At 44.3% G+C, this 22,625-nt stretch overlaps 1 protein-coding gene across 3 annotated transcripts; it reads left to right on the top strand.

Annotated features, from left to right (window-relative positions):
- Window positions 1-1,704: 1,704 nt before the first annotated feature.
- SLC39A13 (solute carrier family 39 member 13) lies at window positions 1,705-21,934 on the top strand. 3 transcript variants are annotated; one of them, XM_058854121.1, is made up of 11 exons: window positions 1,714-1,857; window positions 6,316-6,414; window positions 7,615-7,914; window positions 8,361-8,474; window positions 10,076-10,194; window positions 11,417-11,560; window positions 16,527-16,616; window positions 17,141-17,191; window positions 17,429-17,561; window positions 17,698-17,797; window positions 19,251-21,934. In XM_058854121.1, the coding sequence occupies exons 3-11, from the start codon at window positions 7,647-7,649 to the stop codon at window positions 19,324-19,326; spliced, it is 1,095 nt and encodes a 364-aa protein (XP_058710104.1). In that variant the 5' UTR covers window positions 1,714-1,857; window positions 6,316-6,414; window positions 7,615-7,646; the 3' UTR covers window positions 19,327-21,934. The 3 variants fall into 3 exon arrangements, with proteins under 3 accessions (XP_058710115.1, XP_058710104.1, XP_058710123.1); XM_058854140.1 differs by lacking the exon at window positions 1,714-1,857 and adding an exon at window positions 2,244-2,462; XM_058854132.1 differs by lacking the exon at window positions 6,316-6,414 and having other exon boundaries at window positions 1,705-1,857.
- The last annotated feature ends 691 nt before the right edge of the window (window positions 21,935-22,625 follow it).

The following is a 22,625-nucleotide window of genomic DNA, read 5'->3' as shown; positions in this document are numbered from 1 at the left end:
GGTTGTAAATAAGGGTGAGCATTGGAGGCACTCAGGTAAGGAGATTAGGGAGGCAAGTGCATCAGTTACAAGTCAAAGAGCTGAAGACATAGTGACTGTTTTGCTCATCTACCTTTAAAAGTGATCAGTTTTTTAACCCTCAGCTGGATAAATAATTCAGTAAAGAATACAAAAATCTTAAAGTCATTTTCAGATAAATCATATTGAACTGATTCTGTGGCTTGGGGGACACAGGAGAAGGTCCCAGATCCCTGATTTTTCTGTATGGATCTCTAGACTATCACTGAAAATTTCACTGCACAGCCACCAACTGTGTAAAAGCTCTATTTGATGAACAGCAGCTGACACCTGATGACATGAGGTACAGAGCGAACATTTAATCCAGAATTCTTCCTGTGTTGACTTACAGCAGGATGTCATAAAAACTGAGAGCCTTGGAGTGAATTCTAGCATTGCTGGAATCAATAGCAAACTCCCACTCATTTCACTGAGACCATGGTACCCCTACTGATTCCAACAGTTGAAATTCTCGGTGTGGCTTGGTTTACCTGAGGAGATGCCTGTTGTAACTGTGATAATCACAGCTATGATCCATCAGCACAGGGAACTGTGTCACTGGAGCAAGGCTCAGGAAGGCTGAGGATAGCTATTCAAGCAGTAGGAAGGCAGCTGCGGGACACAAAACCCAAAAATTGTACAATTTGAGAGCAAAATACAAAATACTTTGTCTTAAAAGTTTGCTGTCAGAATTTGGCATTCTGTACAAACGTTCTGCTTGTAACTAAGAAAGATGTAACTTATCTTTAATTGCATTTGCAGCACAGCAGCCTGTAGGACTGTGCTGCTGTTGCATGAATGCAGAAAGAGCAGCTAAACCATTGCAGGCGGCTCCGGCTGACTTAATTCCTAGGTCCTGCTCCAGGGCATGACATTGGTATGATGTAATGAGACTCGGGTGAAACCGTAGCGAGAAGCACCAACATCAGCACTGCCTTCTTGGGAAATAGGATTCATTCCGAAAACTGGAACGAGAATCAAGTTCTGCGTCTCAGGGAAAATGGTAGGAGATGGAACTTAAAGGTACATCAGTACATTTTGGAAAGTATTGGAAACGATAGCTTGGCTTGTATGAAGATAAATCTTTATTCTCTTCTGACCTAGTTTCCTAAGCACACGCAGTTTCTGCAAATCTCTGCAAGAACCGCGGGTAACCTTCACCACTAACAGGACACCAGTGCTTAAGGAGCTCTGATGTTTCACAAGTTATCGTGAGGGATGCAATGAACGTGTGAGGAGGAAGTAAGTTTGCTTAAAAGTCACTCTATCTTTCAAAAGCATTTCGAGGCTCAGTCCTCAGCCACACTTTCTTCTGCTCTAACAACTTCCAGAAATTCTGCTCAAACCCCGGTTTCACACTGTGCTTGTCTCTTCCCATTTGTAGCCCAAGGAATTTATAATCCATTTAGGGAGATTAAAAAAATAAGGAAAAAAAAAATCTCAGCAAGTATGTTCCAGAAGTCCGCGTGTCGCACAGCACGCGCGTTTGTGCCCCCGCAGCCCTCCTCGGGGATGTGTACAAACACACCCCTCGGAGCCGCGAGGGGCTGTTTCCCAGGCTCCGTGTGCCCGTGGGCAGCCCCGCTCCCGCCCCGCCTGGACACGGCGGCGGCGGCCGGAAGCGCAGCACGGCGGCGGCGGCGGGTGCCCGGCGGGGCGGCGGCGCTGGAGCCGAGGAGGCCGGGACCGACGTGGCCGGCCGGGGGAGGCGGAGCCGAGGGGCCGCCGGGCGGGGCAGGCCCGCGCCGAGCCGCGGCTGGATGGCAGCGGCGGCCCGGGGCACGGCGGCGGTGGCGCACGGTAACTGCGGCCGGCGGCCCGGGGGCGCAGCCGGGGGCGGGGGTCACCGGGCCGCTGCTGCGGTGCGAGGGGGGACGGCGGGGCCGGGGGCGGCAGCGCAGCTCACCCCCGGGCGGCGGGACGGGGTGAGCGGGGCCGGGCACCGCCACACGCAGCGGAGCCGAGTCCGGTTCTGGGGGAGTCCGGCCGGGCCGAGCGAGGGACAACTTCGGGAAAGACGCGGCGGGGAGCGGCTGGCGGGGCCGCTGCTGCCGGCAGCCGTGCCCCGGCCCGGCGGGACCGTGGGCTGCGCGCCGCCCGCTCCGGGGCCGCGGCTGCCCCCGGGCTCCCGGGGCCGCGTCCCCCCTCGCAGCCCGCCTTTGCCGCAGCTCGCCGGGGGCGCGGAGCCGGGCGGCTGCCGCTGCGGGCGTGCCCGGGGCTGCGAGCGCAGTCCCCGCGGGACGCAGCCGAGAAAGTTTTGGAAGTCCCTCCTCCGGTAGACGGTGCCGCGAGAAGGTCTCGGCGCGGGGGCTGCCCCGCGGGACGCGCGGAGCGGGGGGGCCGGGTCTGCGCGGCCACAGTGGCACAGGGACCCCGGGCGGCACGTAGTGTGCTGCTCCAGAAAGGTGCGTGAGCAGCGTTCATTACTAATCCGCCCCGCGGCTAATGTGTCTCGCTTTGCATCGCTCAGCGTTCCCCTAATGGAAAACCCGCGCTGTCTGTCCCGTCCGCCGCGATGTCAGGGACAATGACACGAGCTGGCCCGCCGCGTTAATCGCCTGCGGGGAGAGCGGGGCCGGAGCCCGGCGAGGACAGCGGGAGCGGGGCGCTCTGCCCGGCCTGTGCTTCGGGCTGCCACGGAGAGTGGGCTGAGAGGGGAGACATCCCACCCAGCCCAGAGGGAATGAACGCCACTGCCTGGTCCTCAAACTTCCCTCTCATCCTAGGGATGAAAGGATGCAGGATGGGGAAGGAGTCGCAGTCTCCCAAACTCCGTTAGCGTTCAGGCTGTTTCAAATGCCTTCCTTGCCAGCTCGTAGGTTTCCCCCGGGTCTGTAATCTGTTCTGATCTGCGACCCCATTGTTTGTAACCCTGTGCACCCCTAGCTTTTAGCACACGCTGTCATTTGCAGAAATGTGAGTCTGTGCAGAGTGGTTTTTTATGAGAGGGATGGGGCAAAAGGGAAGGGTCCCACCAGAGCAGTGCATTCCTCAGAGATAGGCAGTGATTCAGAGAGAAGGGAATGCTCAGGGAGTACTGGAGACCTTTTGTGCTTCTGCCGAGGTCAGGGTTTCCAGGAGGAATTCAAAACTCTCCACAGGGCTAATGGAGGGAGGTGGTTCATGCTGAGTTTTTTGGCTGCAAATTATGCTTCCTCCCTGGAAAATAACTTTTTTTTCCATTCCATGCAGTACTCTTCCAACTGTAAGACCAGGCAACTGGCTTCCAGGGAAAACACTTGTAAAAAAAGCCTTTTATTTTATTTTTTTTTCCTTTGAACAACATCTAAAATGTTATTATGTGGCAATGAGCAATTGCACCGAGAGAAGAAATTCTGTGGTCTGAGAAGGCAGAATGTCTAGGAAGAGAGTAATAGATAGAAGCATGGTCGTCAGGTCAATATTTCATTTTCTCTTTTCCAGTAGGTTTTTGCTTTGGCATTTTAATTTTGTCTATGTTTCCTCAGTCCCTGCCTGCTACAGAGGTGCTCAGTGAGCACTGTGAGGTACGGGAAGCGCTGGGAGCCTCATGCATCTCCTGGCTTGGTGTGCAGCTTCCTCTGCTCAGGAGCGTGTAAATGGCAAATTCTCATTTATTTGTTCTTTCTGGGCTGGGAAAGCCTAATGGTTATTCCAGGCCTGAGGCTGTTGCAGGAGGAACTCAGCAGACCTGAGTCCTGAAAGCTCAGAGATGTGGAGCTCTGGAGAGTGCTGCCAGTGGTCATGGTCACCAGGCTGTGAATTGAACACAGCTGGGAGCTGTGATCCCACATGGAGAATTGTCAAAACTGATAAGTAAACAACCCGCTGGCTATTTTTCTCCCAGAGTTTTGTGCTCTTAAGCATGTGATAAACCCTTCCTGAGAAAACACATCTCTAAACCTGCTTATGCCTCTGCCTTGTGAGCACAGATGTCTCTGAGAACCTGCACTGCTTTCTCTAGAAATTTCTCAAGACATTCTCTGACTGGGTTCCTAAAAACAGATGCTGTTGTCTGAAATTAAGGGTACGTAGAGACTTCCTCCATCCTTTGCAACTGTTCTGACAGGGTATTATTTTCCTCTTGAGAAGTTTTTTCCTATGACTATGTCTTCACTGCTTATTTTCTTCCTCTTAAAAATTTGTCATAGGAGCAACCAATTTGAATGTTTGAATTTTATTTTATTTTTGTTTTTTTTTTAGCAAGTGGTTATGATGTGTTAGGAATAAGGAAATGCTAGGAATATGCCCTAAACAATTAGCTGGACACAAAGAACAGTTCAGGTGTGTCCTGGACAATACACCGAGCTTCTCATAGATGTTTTATAAACATGAGGAGTTTATTGCATTGAGATAGGAGGTTGTTCCTGAGGCATGATGTAATGATGGTCTGGCTGCACAGGAGTAAAGAAATGTGCTGATTTTTCCTCATGGGGGTAATAGCAGAAGAAAGACCTGTGGGCCACACAAAGTTGACCAACACTAATGTGAGTTAGGGGAATCAGTTTCCTACACCTTTTTACCCATTTGTTTTCCACCACCATCCCCTTTTTGAGGAACCTGATCCCTTTTTGTGGCTGGAAGAGCAGCATGAAGCCACGAATGCAGACCTTTTTCAGAGTTCTGGACATGCCCTTTGTCTTGTGTGCTACTGTGTCTTAGTCTCTAAGACCCTTTCAGGTGTCCCCTGGGACTTCTGTGGGTTGTGAGTGTGGAGAATGAAATTCAAGAAATCGACCTGTTGAAATAATGGCAGTGTTTACTTTTCCAGATTGATTTTCAAAAGCTGTGACATTGTTACAGAAGAGATCTGTGCTGCTTCCCATCATTGCTGAGCTATGTGTGTTTGTTGCTTCTTCATAGGCATGTATAGTTGTATAAATTCTGATTTATTTTTGGTGTGTTCCTCACAAAGTTCTCAGCCATTTTATAGGTCTAATCCTATCATAAAGGATGAGGGCATTTATCAGGCCCACTCCAGAGGTGGATGGGGTGTAGGCCTGAAGGACTTCAAAGAAGGGATCTAATCCTTGTAATGAAATGGTATCTGCATCAGCTGTTTCTTTTTCTCAAAATTAAAAAAACCCAAAAGCATAAACAAACCCAAAACACCCCAACAAAATATAGTGCTGGAGATTCTGCATCCTAGGTAACCTGTTCCAGTATATCCCCACTTTGGCACTATGTATATTTGTTTCTTCATATTCAGGTTAAATCTTGTTTACCATCTGAACTGATGTGGAAAAAGAGCTGGGCACTTTCCCTTTTTCTTGTGACTTTTAATGTATGCAGGCTGTTCTGTTCCTTTGTTGTTATCTTTTTAAGACTAAACACACCAAGGTCCTTCAGTCCTTTTTCCAGGTCATGCTCTCTACACTCTAGTTTTTGTTTCTTTCCACTGCAGTGTCTCAGATTTTTGCATGTGTTTTATGAGGAAGAATAAATATGTGGGGCTGGATGTGGTCTGTTGGCTACAGTGGCACTACTACTTTGTGCCAGGATGACATTTACCCTTTTTGTAGCAACATAAGCTTGCTGGTTTGGAATTAATTTTTCAATCAGTGTGTGCTTTTTTCTTTGTAGCATGTTGGAATTAGTGTTTTGTCATTTCCATTTGATTCCACACCTGCCTCCCCTGCCTTTAGTGTACTGTTTTGTACTGCTCTTTACTGAGATTGGTTTGATAGTAGGTTATAGGTAGGTGTGGGGTTCCTGCAGCCAGATCTAAACCTGTGATTAGGTGTCCCAAAATCCTGAGCTGGTTTGAACTTGTTGTATTGAGGGATTTTTTGTTGTTGTTGTAAGAGAAAAGTGATAGCATTAGCAGTCCTTGCTCAACAAGCCAAGCCAGTGTCTTCACTGATTCCTTCTTGCATCCCTGCTCCTGATGTTCATGGTCACTGTGCTTTGAGATTGGTGCTCTCCTTCAGAGAAGCCATGGGACCCTGTCCCTTAATTTCTTTCTGATTGCTTCTGATTGCAGCTTGGCTTTCCTCCTGCAGTGTTTTTGTTCAGGGACTGAAATTGGCATGGGGCCATGAGTTAAAAGTAGATTTTCCTGCTTGTTTCTTCTGATGCTGCTCACTGGTAGAGTCTGGTGTGAGCATGGAGAGGTGATGCTTCTTGAAGGAGGGGGGGGACAAGGGGCAACACCACCCTTTTCATTTACAGTCTTAGATTGGCTCCAACACCCTGAATTTTGTCTTGATAATTTCAGGTCCCCTTCTACCTGGCTGATACTTAATGCTTTGATATCTTTATCAATTTCTTATCTTATAGGTAACTACAAACTGATCATTTAATTTGATCAAGAGTCCTTCAGAGGATTGAAGTTACTGGTGTGTAACTTCTCCCACCTTTTTTTTTCCTTTTATAAAGGTAGGTGAGGCATGATGCTTCTCCAGCCTTCTTGTGGCCTACCCATACTCCTGTAAATTTTCAAAGATGGTCACTGATGCTTCGGATTAGATTGGTTTCTTACATGCTTTCAGGTGAATGCTGTTATTACCTCTCAAGAGCTGTTTTGTGAACATTTATTAGGTATATCTCTTTCTAACCCACCCTTTTCTCCCATTTCCAAATTAATTTTGCTTGTCACATTTAACTTTTTCTTCTGGAATATAAGGAACATTTGCACTTCCGCTTTTATATCATTTGCTTTCCTTCCATCTCTGTCAATGAGTGTAATTATCTTTATTTTTCTCTTCTAACATGCCCTCTTCTCCAGTCTTCTTGTGACTGCAGAGCTCTTATTAACAGCTGTGCTGATTTTGACTAAGAGACCATCTAATCCAGTATACTTCTACAAAAGGATAAAAACAGGACAAGTAGATATGGTATTTTTCAAGTACACTTCCGTTCTTCAGCTCCTCTCATATTAGGGAATTTCCTGCGTCTAGTATGAGCTTTAATCATTTAACCATTAACAATCAATAGATTTGGCTTTCTAGTACTTATCCTGTCTTCGGATGAGTGCATGTAAAATTTTTCATCATTTTTGGAGAAGTGCTACCACACAAGTTACCTGCTGATGAAGGGTCATATTTGTTTGTTTTGAAGCTGACCCTCACTGGCCCCATGTGGATGGGTGTCTGCACTTTTGTCTGACGAGATGGTGAATAATCTACCCTGTTCCCCATCTTTTCACCACTCATGAGTTTACAGGGCCTCTGTTATGTTGCCTGTCTTGCATCTTAATTTGTTTCAGGGGTGCTGTTCCATGGCAAAGAGAAGACTTACCTGGTAGCATCTCTGGTCAATACCTTTTGCTGAAGCCTTGGGACACTGAAGGGCAAGAACAAGGGTACTTGGGAGTCCCTGTCCAGCTCATCTGAAGGGAAATAGTGAAAGCCTGATGCTTTCCCAAGGTGTCTCAGTTTCATACACCCATTGATAAACAGCCTCTCTGTCCTTCAGCGCTGTGCTGAAATCAAGAAGAGTTTCAGGTGTTCCTCATGGGTATTCATACCTGTGCTAAAACACTGAAGGGAGGGCTTGGTGTCTCCAAGGCTTTTCCTCTGGGATGGTGGAACAAAGGGTTAAACATGTTTTCAGGACTGCTTCCCCTTCTCTTTTCAGAGATTGGCCAGCCCGGCTGAGACCACTTAGCAATGACAAAACAAAAACTCCTGCTTGATGGGACACTCTCCTTGTTCCTGATCGCGGCCTGTGAAGCTCAGCAGCTCCCGAGGAGTCATGTTGCTGCTAGTTCTGGTTCTCTGTGTGACACGGAGGCAGAGTCTTGGGGCCACCTATTCAGCAGTGAGCGGCTGGATGCTTGGATCTGTTCTCTCATCGGTTCCTTCATGGTGGGGCTGAGTGGGGTCTTCCCCTTGCTGGTGATCCCCCTTGAGACAGGAGCTGCGCTGCGGTCAGAAGGTAAACCTGCCAACTGCACTGGCCTTTCTGAAGCCAGATGTCCTGGGATGTGATAGCAGCACAGTGGTGAACGGGACCTAGTCACAGAAATGTTCTCTAAAATAGAAAATCTGTTTTCAGTGCTTTAATCCATACCTGTGAACTTGAAATGGAGTCCTTTGACAAATGAAAGCCCTGGATGGAGCTTGTACTGAACAGAATACTGTTTTTTACCCTGCTTGGTTCAGGACCCTCCCACACACTATTGTCCTAGCCAAATGGTGCAAGGGCTTTTTCTTGCACTCCATTTGGTTTGTGCTCTCTACTTCAAAAGCTTGCTTTCCAGATGCTTCCAGTTTGGGTTTCTTTGTGCAAATCTCAGCTGGAGGTGTTTTAGTTCCTGGCTGAGTAGTGATCAGATTTTTGCTTCTTGTTTCTTCTTTTCATTTTTTATTTTTTTTTTTTAGCTGGGTCACACCGTTTGAAGCAGTTGTTGAGTTTTGCCATTGGTGGACTGCTGGGAAATGTGTTTCTCCACCTGCTTCCTGAAGCCTGGGCCTACACATGCAGTGCAACAACAGGTATGAGAGCCTTATGTGCCTGAAAGCTTGCACTGTCCCTGTTTTGAATCTGTTCTGCCATGAAAGCCCAAGCTCTAGTCTGGGTCTGCCCAAAAACTGGTCTAGGCTGGTATCCTTTTTCAAGTAATATATGAAAGCAGATGCTGAGGGAAGGATGTGAGACTAAAAGACCACGCACTTAGTACTACATCTTTGTACTTAGAAGTCCTCCAGACTTTGAAATTAGAGGCTTTCTCAGTTGGCCATGATTTCTCTATGGTTAGTAACTTGGAATGGTTTTCTTGTCTATTAACTTTCCTTATCACACCTTGGACTCCTGTAAATATCTGTTGATTTTCCTTTGGTCCTTTCCTGGTGGGAAGTTATGAATGTGTATGTGGTCTGGTACATGAACATGTTCAACATCTCAGTTAGGGATCAGGTGCACCTTTTTTAAAAATCTGTCCCTATAATAGTGTTATTCCTAGAACCTCTTTTTTGGCACTAACTGGGGCCCCTCTGTTGTATGCTTTGATTTATGGGTGCTCATGTGTTGCAGTCTTTGCTCCATGAGAAGTCATGGAACATTGTCTATAGAGCCACAATTGAGATTGGAGGGTGGAGCAGGGGAAGAAAAAGGAAATGGAGGTGACAGAAACTTGTGTTTGCCAGCAAATTAAACACTGAGTTGGTATAGACCTTGTGGTATCAGTATGGTTCCTTCATCCCTCAAATAGCCAGGGTTGCTGAAACCTATAATGTTTGTATCTCTGCTTCAGCAAACTGATATCATAAAAAGCAATTGCTGCTGCATCCCACCTTTTGAGAAACCAAAAAGTAGTTTTCCTGCTGAAAATGTGAGAGAGGGAAGATAATGCCCTGGGTTTCCCAGACTTTCTTGCACCTATGTCCTGGGGTTTCAAATCTTCCAGGCCTTTAGTCCTCTTTTTCCTCACAGCTCTAGGACTGTCAGCAGAACCTGCTGTACTTTTTTTTCACCCTTTCTACAGTGGTTCCCAAATTACTCTGTCTTCCTGCTCAAGCTTGTTTGCTTCTGCCAGACTGTCCTGAAGCATAAAGGTTTCCTTGACCCATGTAAGTCCTGTTACAGAGTCTTTCTGTTCTTCCAGTGCAATGCAATTTCCATTTCTGCAGTGAGGCTGAATGGATTATTATCTCACAAGCTTGGCTGTAATTGAAAAGAAAGTTTATAGCTTTGGGCATAATAACTTGCTGAGGTGTGGCAGAAAGGGGAAGGTGAGTTTGTAACTCCACTAACAGCAGATTTCATGTCAGGGCTTGCTCTTCAGTAGGTACAGCTGCTGGATTTTAGTTGATGTAATATTCACTTGCCTCTGGAGCTCAGGGAAATTCCCAGTGTTGTTAGGAAATACTCTGTGTTGAGCTGATGTGGAAGAAAGGTTGGTGGCTCTCACTCTGAGTGTCTCAATGATGGTATCTGTTATATCAAGAATGAGCAAGTTAAACTAATCTGTTTTGAGATGTGTTTACTCCTCCTACCTTGCAGGGAGTTTTTACATTGTCATTTATTTTTTGTCTTGGAACTGCATGAAAAGCTACCTACTTAATAGAAACATGAAGATTTCTCTTTGGTCCTTCAGGAGAAGGGCAGAGCTTTCAGCAGCAGAAGCTTCTTGGTCTCTGGGTGATCATTGGTTTCCTGACCTTCCTGGTGCTAGAGAAGATCTTCCTAGAGAAAGAGGAGGAGTATCATGGTGTGGTAAGTTAGCAGCCTGAGGGGAGGGAGTGCTCTTATATTTGAAGCTCTGTACTAAATACCTCATCTGCCTTATCTGACAGCATCAGGAAATTATCCTGTAGCTGTGAGTACCTTGTCATTGCCCTTTGGGAGTTTTTTCGCCACTTTTTTGCCATTGGTCTGTAGGAGTAGGTTTCAGGCTTTTGTTTTGTGGTTTTAACTGAGATTTCTCACTTCTGGTTTGGTTTTGTTCTTCATGAGGTAAGTGTAACAGAGGGCTCCTGTTTTGTGGGGACTGGGAGCTGGAGCACTCTGCAAATAAGCTTTTTGCTCAAGTAAGCTTTGAGGGGTGGCAGCTTGCTGATGAATGTTCCACTGACCCATTGTGACTCATTCTCTTTCTGGGATCTCAGTCAGGACAAAGGCCAGTCTTCTTGAAGATGTCTTGGTTATGTCTTGGACCAGATGCTTGCTTGGGTTACTTTGTGTGGTAGAAGGGGTTTATGATTGGCCAAGTAATCCTAAATTCAAAGGATTCACCCAGCTGCAAAGGGGTGATAGATGAGGTAGCAGAAGATAGTTCCAAGACAGAGGAGAGCACCTAGTCTTCAGACATCTCACAACTCCTAGTTGCAGCTCCTTTAGACTCTTCAGTCCTTGCTGTGCCATGACTTTTGAGAGGTGAAACTGAAGGTCAGGCACTACATAGGAGCAATTAGGTGTTAACTTTGACTCAATGTGAGACTTTAAAGGAACTTCATCTTCTCACTTAGAGAGAGGCTGAAATGCTAGATAAATATCTTTGGAAGATGATGATCCCAGCTGTAGAATAATTCTGTAGACTATTCTGATGCACTGGGGAGAGCAAGACTCCTTTCCCCCATCTCCGGCCCAGATGGAGTTGTATTTCTCTGGGCAGCAGCTGCTAACAGGAGGGGCAGGCTCAGTCCCTTATCTTTCTAGTGGAATCTATCTCATGCCAAGGGATTGTGACTCCAATTCCTCCTCTTTCTATTTCTCTTGAGGACTGGGAAGTCTTAGCTCTTGTTGTCTTTCAGGGCAGATGTCATAATCTCAGAATCAATCTCATTTCTGGCTGTTACTACTAAACTGGGGTGTCAAAGCTTCTGAGTCACATTGTAAGGACAAAAGGATTAAGGGTGAAGCTTGGATTTCTGATCCTGATTCATGCTCATTCATCACTGAAAAAAACTCAGTGGCAGGTTTGTTTCCCCTAATTTAGGACTGTGATTCCAAAGCACCATCTGGAAAGATTCCCAATGGAAGTGGCTGTCCCCTGCCGAAGGGGTCCTCTCAGTCCCAAAGAGTACGAGCTCAGTGTAATGGCTCCTCTCTTCAGTCTGGTCCAAAAAACAACAGAATCAAGGTAAGAGACCCACAAACTCACCTTCTCTTTTTAGTCAGGAATTGTCTGTGGAAAGAATGTGCTTGAGTAGGGAACTCAGCATTTGAATTGTGCTTAATTTTGCTCTCTCAAAGTGTGTCCTGGTCACAGCAGGGAGGAAGTAGCAAACGTGGAGAAAATCTACACTGCAACTTATGTGGAAGAGGCTAAGTTAATATTATAAAGGCATAAGTCTGATGATGTGTGTTTTGGCTGAATTCTGATACCAAAATACAGAATTTCATGTTTTGTTACTCTATATTTTATAGTCAATATGTCTTTATTTGCTTAATTTTTTGCACCATGATTTCTCTGTTCTCTACAGCCTGCATTGTACTGATTCTGAGCTGCACTTTTCCTTTTAAGGCACCTTTTGGAAGTGTTTTGACACCTTTAGGAAATGTGTTGAAGCTACCCAGTGTAGAATTTAAAAGTTCAGTTTCTCAGATTATCAGTTTACCTGCTGCCAGAAAGGACTTCTTGTCCACTTCTGTCTCCAAACCTGTATTTCCCATCACTTCCTTTGCACTGGGTCTCATCTGACCTCACAGTGAGCCTATTCAGGGAGCTAAACAGGCAAAGGATTTGCTTGTCTACACCCACACACCCACCTCCCACCCCCCGGTCTATTTCTCTCCTAACTTAACTTCTTGAATCAGCTTGGCATGCAGACAGGCTGCCTGTAGTGCTGGGATAAGGGAGATCAGCTCATAGGCTCATAGGACTGGAGGTGGAGGAGGAAGAGCCCTGCACCATTGGAAAGTGGATAACCTTTACATTGGCTTGGCTTTCTGTTCAGTGTTACTATTTTTGTACTTTGGAAAACCCTTTTCTGGGTGAACTTACAAGTGAGAGAGTAAACAACCGCTTTGGTGAAGGAGGACCTGCAATTTGAGTTTGAAAGCCCATAAAAATGTGCAAGATTGTATGAGTGTAACTATGGACAGAAAGTGAACTAGCCTAAAACTGCATATGTGGTCAGGCAGAGGCTCTTCAGTCTTTCTATTTTAAATTTGCTTTGCTGTAACTTTATTGCTCTTCCTACAGAACATGAAAGTTATGCTGAGGTCACTGAGTATTTTTGACATCCGTCACATTCATGTAATTTATACATAACACTGCACAAACTGCAAGGTGCCACGTGGATGGTTCTAGAGGTGGTAGTAGTGAAGACACCAATATTACTGGGTTATAAAATATTGTGCCCTAATTTTGGAAGGGTTTATATAAGGAACTATAGACTACTGATTTCAAGTAGAAATGAAACACTGATAGGTGATACAATTGCTCAGGACATGTCCTAATAGAAAAAATAATGTAATTAATGCTAATTTATATGATTTTATGTAAGATAAATTCTTATCAGCAAGACACTTTTCCTGCCTCTTATTCAGGCATTAAATAGTTTAATAAAGGCCATGACAAATGTACATAAAACATAACTTTCTCCCCCATTCTAATCAACTTTGCTAATATTAGCTGTATTAAAAATCTGTTATTCTATGTTATCAAAAGGGACTGGTTTAATGCAGCCCCCCTCAAATCTGTTCACTGGTGGGTTATGATTTTTCTAAGTCATTATTTATAAAAACAGTATTTCTTCACATTTGCAGGTACTGTGTTACATAAATGGCACATTGTGACTGCATGAAGTCAGCGATAGCAGCTAAACTGAGCAACTTCATCAAAAGCGCTGAATTTTTAACAGGTTTTGATACATGCAATTATAAGGAATAGATTAAGAAGGACCACAGATCATATTTACAAGATAGGGATAGTTTCTAGTTAGTCAAGTCAAGTGCCTTGGAAAAACATAAGAGGATTGCAGTATGAAATTGTCTGAACACGTTCTTCCCCCATAATGCTACAGCCAGGAGGATGGATGAGTAGGAAATAATATGTAAGAGGAGAGGTGAGAGTTCTTCTTTCTGCATAGCAGTAGTGGAACAACTATCTGACTTTTTCAGTAGAGCCATTCCAAATATCAAAAATACTACTGATAATTTGTAAAGGAGCCTGGAATGAGATGAAACAATATTTTAAGTTTGCAATACATGATAAGTGTCTTTCTTTAGTTTAGCTCTGTAGTCATGATAGATCAAGGGTGACTTAGAGTATACAAATACCCGTGTTCGAGGAATGACTAAATTTGAATGGTTACAGCTATAGCAAACAGTAGCAGACTAGAACATAGAGACAACTCTCTAACTGAGGGAAACTTGCCAATGGACCAACTTGCCTTAGAGATAGCAGATTTTTTATCACTTGTGAGCTATAAACTGTGGTTTAAGCTGCTCTCTACAGAGTACATGATAGCTTAAGAAACAATGAACTTTGTGCACAAATTAAATTAAATTCTTTCAGTTGTGTTATGTGGAAGGCTGAGACAACCATGGAGAGCCCTTCTAGCTTTAAAATCCTGACACATCTGTTCAGTTTTACAGACGGTTGTCAATATGCATGAATTAGAAACCGAAGACTTAATGGGTATAGTTTTAACTTTCTACCTTCTGATCTTATAATCTGAATATTTTAATAGTCTTCCCGGTAGGGTGGAAATTATCAAACCTAGCAAGATACTCCTGCGTTGTTAGCCTGTTTCCTTAGGCAACAACATAAGCAGTCATTCCATCTGTCTGTCCATCTGTTCTGCCCTTCATTTTCAATAACTTTTGAACCCATAATTAATTTTCCTTGAGTTCAAGAGAGGATAGGAGTCTTGAGGGTGATCAGATTTCTGCAAGTTCCATAAAAATCAGCGTGGCAGTAGAGGAGGAATGCAAAGGGATGCCCTGTTGAAAGCAGCAGTTGGAACTCAGGTGCCACGTGCTGCCTGGCAGATGCTCCTGGCTGCAGCTGGCTCAGCCTGCTGGGGACAGGGATGCCACACCATGTGTGCTGGGCAGGGCACCTGCAGGGAAGTGGTGTTGCTGGGAGTGAACAGAGTAGGTACTCGCGAAGGAAAGAGTGAAATCCATAGCATGGCAGATTTCTTTGGTTCTTCTATTCTCTCTGAAACCCCTATTTTTTCAGCAAACAAAAAGGGAAAGATACTAGTTAAATGAGCAAAGTCATCCTCCAGGACTTAATGATTATTAAATTGTAGTGAGTTGACTGTTGTCCACATATATATTAGAACTTCTGCTTTTTAGCTGCGGCTAGAATTTGTCCTAGCTTGAAAATGTCAGGTGGGAGATCTCCTTTGCATGCAAACATAGATCAGTTCTGTCCCTCATTGAAGCCTTTATTCCCTCAACAAGTGAAAACATTGTGTACAGTACTTTTGCCTTGCTTATTCTTTCTTTCCCCCTGTGGCACATGGGGTCCTGGTTGATTTGTGGAAGTCTGTTTTATTACACAGTGACATTAATTCTGAAGCATGAACATAAACACTTCATCTGGCTGTGCTCTTTATGAGCAATGAGAGAATCCTATTAGGGATTCGCAGAATGTAAATGTCAGAGGCTCATAACTGTCAAATCAACCCAATTTATTTCTGAGCACTCCAAAGCTTTGCTTCTTTCAGTGACAGCTTTTGCCCAAGCCACTGACAACAAAAAGTCATAATGTTTTAATCATGAAGTCTATTTTTTCCCTATATGGTGGTATGGGAAAGCATTTTTGTGTAAAACTTCTCTGAATAATTATTATTATCCTGTCGGTGAAACACCATCACGTAAATAAAACAACATAAAAAGGAGAATTTTCGTCTTGGGTTTGCCTGCATGCATCTGTTTGTGTTTCCTTCCTTATAAAAACATGCAGGGATCTTCTTTTCCATTCATTGTGGAGATGTTACTTAGATTATTACTTAAAAGTAGGCTAGGTTCTGCTGAGTCCTTCATTTTCATATTTAATCATCTATGAACTTTAAAAAATTAGATAGAAACAAGGAAGAGCACAAGACCAAAAAAAGCTAATGAAGTCCATCAGCTGAACTTTGGCATCTGATGCTGTGGTGAAGAGGTTAATGCTTCACAGTTTCCAGTCTCTCCACTCACTGGATACTGCCCTGTATCTGGAGTTCTTGCAGTCCAGAGACAGATTGATGATATATGGGTTAACACCTGGTTTGATAATAAACCGAAGTGCCCTGTAGTGAGCTGCAGTATCTCAGGACCAACATGCAGTAGTTTTTGTTAAATCTGATGGAAAAAACCCAAAACCTGTGAGCTAAAGAGCTGGAGTGATACCCTCCAGTAAAATTACTTTAGGTTAAATACTCAGATTTTGTCAGGAGATGACCCTAGTTAGAATGTTAGAGAATTTTAATATGGAGATGGGCTTCTGAGGAAGGCAGCTGCTTTATGCTTATAATTTTAAGAAATGTGTTTATCTGCAAATGCTGATACATGCTATGCAGCCTTCTAGTAGGTGTTTTTTTGGTGACTGTCATCACTATCTTCTCTTTTGATTCTTTGTTAAGGGAAAGCAAACCCACAAGCACAAACTTTTTTGGTATAATGTTTGAAGATTTATTTAGTTATAGAAAGCAATTCCAGCAGCATTTGTTCTGTTGCATTGTTTTTGCCAGCTTTTGAAGAGGAGATATTTAACAGTTGGATATTAAAGTACATGACTTGAAAACAAGATCAAGTCATATTTGAATCCAGTCACCTGTGTAAATTAGTGTTACCTTATTCTTGTATTTTGACTTTCTTCTTTTTCTTTTATTTTTCTGTTTTTAGAGCTCTTCATCATTTGCATACAGTAATTATTCTAATCTCAGACAATAATTGCTTACCCTAAAACTTAGTTTACTCTAAAACTAAAAATGACATTTAATTTGTACTCAAGCACTGATATAGTTTAAGATTTTCAGCAGAAGCAGCATTGTGCTCTGTCCTTTACCATCTGATTGTGGCTGCATAACCCATGTCTAAGCCGTGTGCTTGCTTTTATCTTCTTACATCTCTTCCTTTATCGGGGCTCTTTCTTCTCTTTGCAGATTAGTGGGTACCTCAATCTGCTGGCCAACACCATTGATAACTTCACCCATGGCCTGGCAGTAGCAGCCAGCTTCCTGGTTAGCAGAAAGGTAAGGTTTCTGTTCCCAGCTGTGTACTGAAATGGAGAGGCCTTGTCTCAAGTGTGAAACCGACAAAAAATGTAAAGGAGTTCCTTCCTATTTGCTGGAATTTTCTGAGAAAATACAGGCTACAGTAAAACCCAACCCTATCCTGACCCTATGATGCCTTCTTTGAATTTGGGACATGTTAGTCATTTGTACTGGCATTAGGGGATGGATTAGCTCATCTACCCTAGTCTACTCAAAAGGCAGTCCAAAAATAACATGATGAGGATGGTCACCTCAGAAACTGGGACACAGAAAAGGCAGAGATGTTTACTGCATTTTTCTTTGGTCTTCAACACTGATGATGGGCTATGGCATCCCCATTGCCCTGAGCTGGAGCACCATGACTGTGAGAATGGTAAACTCACAGTCAACCCTGCACTCATGGGATCTACTGCTCCAGCTGGATCCCTGTAAGTGTATGGGGCATGATGGGATTCATCTAAGAAAACTGGGATTGTTTTCTAATTGCTTTCTCTCTGCTGCAGGTTGGGTTCCTTACCACAATGGCCATTCTCCTGCATGAAATCCCACACGAGGTGAGAGGGCTTTGTATCCTGCCATCACAAGGGGGATTATAATGTGCTTCCTTCTACTAAGAGGAGGTCTGGGTCTGGTTAACATTTTTTTGTCTTCTTGAAAGCTGCTGCCTCTGGGGAGACTGACAACATTGAAAACCAGGAACAGTCTTGAAGCACTGGCCTTGTTGTAAATGACCTTTGTGACTGAGAATTTAGTATTCAAGTTTATTAACTGTCAGTTCTTGGTTTTCTTAGGTTGGAGACTTTGCAATCCTACTTCGGGCTGGCTTTGACCGCTGGAGTGCAGCCAAGATGCAGCTTTCCACAGCTCTGGGGGGAATTCTAGGAGCCTGCTTTGCAATATGTGCTCAGTCACCAAAAGGAGCAGGTAAGGTTCCTTGGGACCTCTTTAGAAATGGGGGGTGGGAGGCAGTGCTTATCATCCTTGTGTATCTTCTTTCCCTTCTGTGTTGTCTCCCATGGCTCTGTCTCAGTAATAACCAAAGCTTTCTGTATTCGTGCAGGAGAAACAGTAGCCTGGATCCTCCCTTTCACTTCTGGAGGATTTTTGTACATTGCCTTGGTAAACGTTGTGCCTGATCTCCTGGAGGAAAAGAATCCTTGGTAAGTGCTCCCTCCTGTTCCTCTGCAGCAATTCGTGCTGCCAGGGGGCAGGGATATATCCCTTCCCTGTGCCTCTTCTGCAAGTGCGTGAATGCCAGCATTTCAAATCCTATGGACAAGACTGGACTCAAAATAGACTGCTGTGCTATTTATTGCATTTGTGGGACTACAAAGACCCTCTGTAACACAAGAGCTTTCACCTGGGTGAGTCCCAGAGATTGTGCTGGCACAGTATGCAGCAGGGCCAGCTAGAGCAGGTTCCTGGGAAACATGTCCAGTAAGGACACCACTGCCCAGTCTGTTTTCAGCCTCCAGCACATACTGGTGTAGGGACTGTCTGAATCAGGGCCCCACAGAGGTGTGTATGTTTAATAGCCACATGTGAATCTATCATTCCATGCTTCTCTCATCCTTTTCTGACTCTATCCATTAACTAGGGCCTCTGCAACCTCTTTTTGGCAGCAGTTTACAGAGTTTGACTGTACTAAGTGATGCTTCTAAATATTTGATTTTTACACTCTTGCTTATTGATATTTTTTTTATTAGGTATCACTGTTGCTGTGTGAGTATAAAATAATAGTTTTCTTCTCTTTATCACTCAGCATTTTGTAGTCTGTCATTGTATTCCCTCTCAGACATCTCTCTTCTGCACTGGTATATATATTCCAATCTATTTGGGTTTCCTTCATGTATTATTTTAGTTTCCTGCAGTTTAATTAAGGCTGTAGCAGATCCAAATCCAGCTGTTCCATAGTAACGGCCCTCTCAGATCTGCTGGCAGAGCTGCCCCTGAATGTTCCCTCCTATTTTAATTGTAATAAGACAAGTAACTTTAGTAGTTTAAATAAGATGCCTTGATTCACCTAGTTAATTTTGACTGAAACAGTGCTCAAAAAAACAGCTCCACAGTTCTATCTGAGGAGATTGAAACTTTTTGTGGAGAAGTGTTAATTTGGGTTGGTAACCTCTTGTGTTGGCAGAGGTTGTTGGCAGAATACGCAGAAGTGGGCTGCACACAGTCACTTCAATCCAAATAAACCTAAGATAGTGCTAAAAGAATGGCCAAATTTTTTTTTTTTTTCTGTAACTATAGTTGTTAGCTGGATGAGGTCCCTAAAGTGTCTGTGCACATGCTGCATAAGTGCTGGTTTCCTCGTGAGTGAAAGGACATGAATATGTATCTGAGTAGCTGCATGACTGAATCAGCTTGAATTGATTTGGAAGCCTGGAGTGGGGTCTTGCAGCTGAGTGGAACAGCTCCCTGCCAGTTTATAGACAACTTCTTTGCTGGAGGTGCTGGGAGGGTCTTATCTGTGTTAGTGACTTCATACAGCTGTTGGGTTCTCCACGTGGTAGATTTGGAGGGGCAAAGAACAAATCATTGGAGAGCTCTGTGCAGCTGCCTATGGGGGTTGGTCTATGGCTCCGCCTAATTTTGCTGTTTCTTTCCCAGGAATTCCCTGCAGCAAATTCTGCTCCTGTGTACGGGCATTACAGTCATGGTGCTACTCGCGCTCACAACTGAGTGACCTCTGCGCAGACCTCGTGATGCCTCCCAGAGCCACCACAGTGACTCTGAGCTTTACAAAGCAATAAGGAACACTAATGTTACTTCCTACGTGTGTGTGCGCAGATCTGGCTGCTAGTGTGAGAAGCAGGTGAGAGAGAGGTCTGGCTGTGCAAGACTTCATTCCCTGGCTCTCCTATCCCTGTTCTGCTAAAATCCACACATGAGGGCTTCTGTTCTTTTTTTGTTTGGTCGGTTTTTATGGGGCAAAAGATACACTGGGCAGAAATGAACTGAACAACTGCTCCACTTATGAGTGAATGATGTTTCATTCTGATGGAACAGCACCTCCCAAGCTCTTGTGTGAAAACAACAGAGGTGATTCCTGTCACTGATGAAGATAAAGGATTTTTCCTACTGCTTTAAGGGCTGGAGGCAGAACAGGCATGACAAAGCAACAATAAACAGCTTTAGCCTGGACCCCTGCCCACGAGAAGTTGATGGTGCTGAGATAGAGGGGAAGAGACCCTTTCCAACTTGATCTCCGGCTCTTCATTGACACTACTTGTTCCTAAAGGTAGTATTGGCCTCAGCAGTCCAGCTCTTTTGGTCTATTTTGTTTACATTGAAATTGAGCCAAAAGTTGAGGCACTTTAGGGTAGGTCACTACAGTTAAATGACTTAGCTTGGAGATTACTTGCCTCAGCCCTAATAGCCAGCACAGCCCAACTGTTTATCTGATAAATGATCAGTAAATATTTCTTCAATTGCCAACTACCAGCTCGCTCACATCTGCAGGGAAAGCCATGTAGCTGTTGTGACTAAGCTCCCTCTCCTCATAACCATCAGTTGAACATGCCTCTGAGCCTGCTCATGAGACCTGGTCCATGCACCATCTGCCCCACACCGTGTTTCAGAGCTTTCTTCGGGTGTAGCATGTTAGACCTGCTGAGCATGCTGCAGCACCCCTAGACTGTCATGGCAGAAGGGCTTGAACACTACAGCCTGGGCAGCAACTGAGAACTCCTGGTTAGCTTTTCCTCTGCTCAGTGTAGACTATTTAAGAGCATACTGTCGATGGTATCCTATTTCTGGGGTTCTTACCTCACAGTGGAGCTCATCTGTTGAGGACGAATGAATAAGAAATATTTTAGATGGGCAGGTTGAAACTGCTGGTGATTATATTTTTCAGTAAGGTGAGAAAGGGATATGAGAGGGTGACAATAAGTATGCTTTAAGAGGAGTTTTCTGTTATGTGATGCTTGTGATAAAATTTTTGGCAATTTGAGACCAATAAAAATAAATAAAATTTCTAGTGCTTTCCTCCATCCCAGCTTACAGGGCTGACCAGGCCATAATTCCACAGGGATGTTTTATTGCCACAGAGATGTGCAGTTGCTAGGTCATCCCTTCTGTAGAACTTAACTTTGCTCTGCTTAAATTTGTTTAAAAACAGGTCTAATTGAACTAGCAGAGTCACTGAACACTAAACAGGTGCCACAGTGTGGTTTACACCAACTTAGCTCAGTCTTTTAACAGCTTTTGTGAAGCAGTACACCTCTCCAGTCTGCCCAGGGCCTTACCAAGAGGGCTCACGCATTAGGAGGGCGATTTGGGTCAGAGCAGCAAGGCAGGTATGCTGCCCACAGCAGAGGCATTACTTGCCTAAGAGATTTCTGAACTGTTGACACAGTTCTTTTTTATGACAGCTCCTGTCCTACTTTTCAGTGAATTCTGGAGAGCTCATGCTTGCAGTTCTGTCTGCCCAGGAACTGCTGTCAGAATTTTTTTCAGCTTTCCTTTTCCTGGACTTAGGTTAGTAACTAGTTTCACTGCAACAAGGAGGGAGGCTTAGTGCAATTGTTTATTCCTCTTAACAAAGTTGCCTTCCTGTGCCAACTACTCTCTCCATCATTCAATTGTCCTGTGGTCTGAAGGTAGCATCCACTTCCTGCTTTCCTGGAAGGATGATTAATCCTGGAAGGATGAGTTAGCCTGCAGGGACTGGGGGAGTGTGCCAACCCTCTGGTTCTAGCTTTGGGGGTTCCTCCTGCCCAGGGACTGCAGCTAAGCAGACCCTGTAACAGGGCTCTGGAGGAAGCAGGCTTCCTCCAGAAAGCTATGCCTGCTGTTTCTCAAGATGTCTTTCCCAAAATAAGGCTGGCATTTAAGTTGAGGCATTGCCAGGTGAGTGCCCATGAGTTGGCGTTGTTGCATCAGCACTGAGCCTTGCCAAGACTGAAAACCACAGTCAGGATTTTATACTCAGCGTTCAGGAATGTGAAGTGGATGACACTGAAGAAAGAATTTCTGAGCTGTTTTTCTTGGCTGCTGTCACAGGCATGGATAGTCTGTGGTTCTTGGGAAGATACCCTGGTAGGAGGTAGCATGGGGCTTGTGGGAGGGAGGGGTTTGATAGATTTCTACTGCATCAGCCCTGGGGCTGGGGATTGAGAGCCTTGGGAGGAAATGGAGCATCACTCCACCACATTTGTCACTTTTGGAAATGCAGAGAGAATTGTATTTTCTAGCTCTATTTTTTCAGCTGCTCTTATGCATTTTCCCCCTTCATCTGTATTGGTCTGCTCTGCATGGAGACAATAGAGATGAAATAAATGGTTTTCCATGTCGGTTTGTGTTGGGTTATTTTGTTTGGTTGGTTTGGGCTTTTTTGGAAATTCCTACTTTCCTTTGATATAAAAACTCAATTCAAATTAAATTTAAATTACAGAAACATATCTCTGGTTTAGTCTAGAGCAGTCTGGACTCTGAGTTGCTGTCAGACTTTCCCCAGACTTTCATAGTTGAAAGAAAAAGTTCTATTCCAGTTTCTTCTTCCTGCTGTCATGGAACTGTTGTCCAGGAGCAGTGTGGTAGAATCATAATTCTTGACTGCTGCTCTGGGTTCCCTGAAAAGCATCACTAAGTAAGTTTCTCCTCTTTCAGGGGAAAGCTTGCATGGTGACTTTATTGTTCAGAGAGTTTTGTATAGTCTCATACTTAACTGTAATCAGTTACTTTTTAAATCAAAAATCCTCAAGGCCTGTCTGGTTTCAGTTAATGCTAAGCTGGATACCTGCCATGTAGGACAAAGGTGCAATCTTCAAATGTTCTGTGTTCTGGTTGCCCAGAAAAGACAGAAAGGAAATTCTCTACCCTTCAAAAACATGGGTTCAGAAAATGCCTTATCCCACACTTCATTTGGAAGATTTTCAGCTATAAATGGTGCATTTATATCTCTTCTTACCCAAAGTCTTCTGTAAAAAGAGGGAAAACCATAACCCAAGAGCTGGAAGAAGATGAAGGCAGGTAGGTGATCAA

Source organism: Poecile atricapillus, chromosome 1 (assembly GCF_030490865.1).
Source record: "Poecile atricapillus isolate bPoeAtr1 chromosome 1, bPoeAtr1.hap1, whole genome shotgun sequence".
In the NCBI taxonomy this organism is placed as follows: Eukaryota; Metazoa; Chordata; class Aves; order Passeriformes; family Paridae; genus Poecile; species Poecile atricapillus.
The sequence above is the reverse complement of the archived record's forward strand: the minus strand, read 5'-3'. Positions and strand labels throughout refer to the sequence as shown.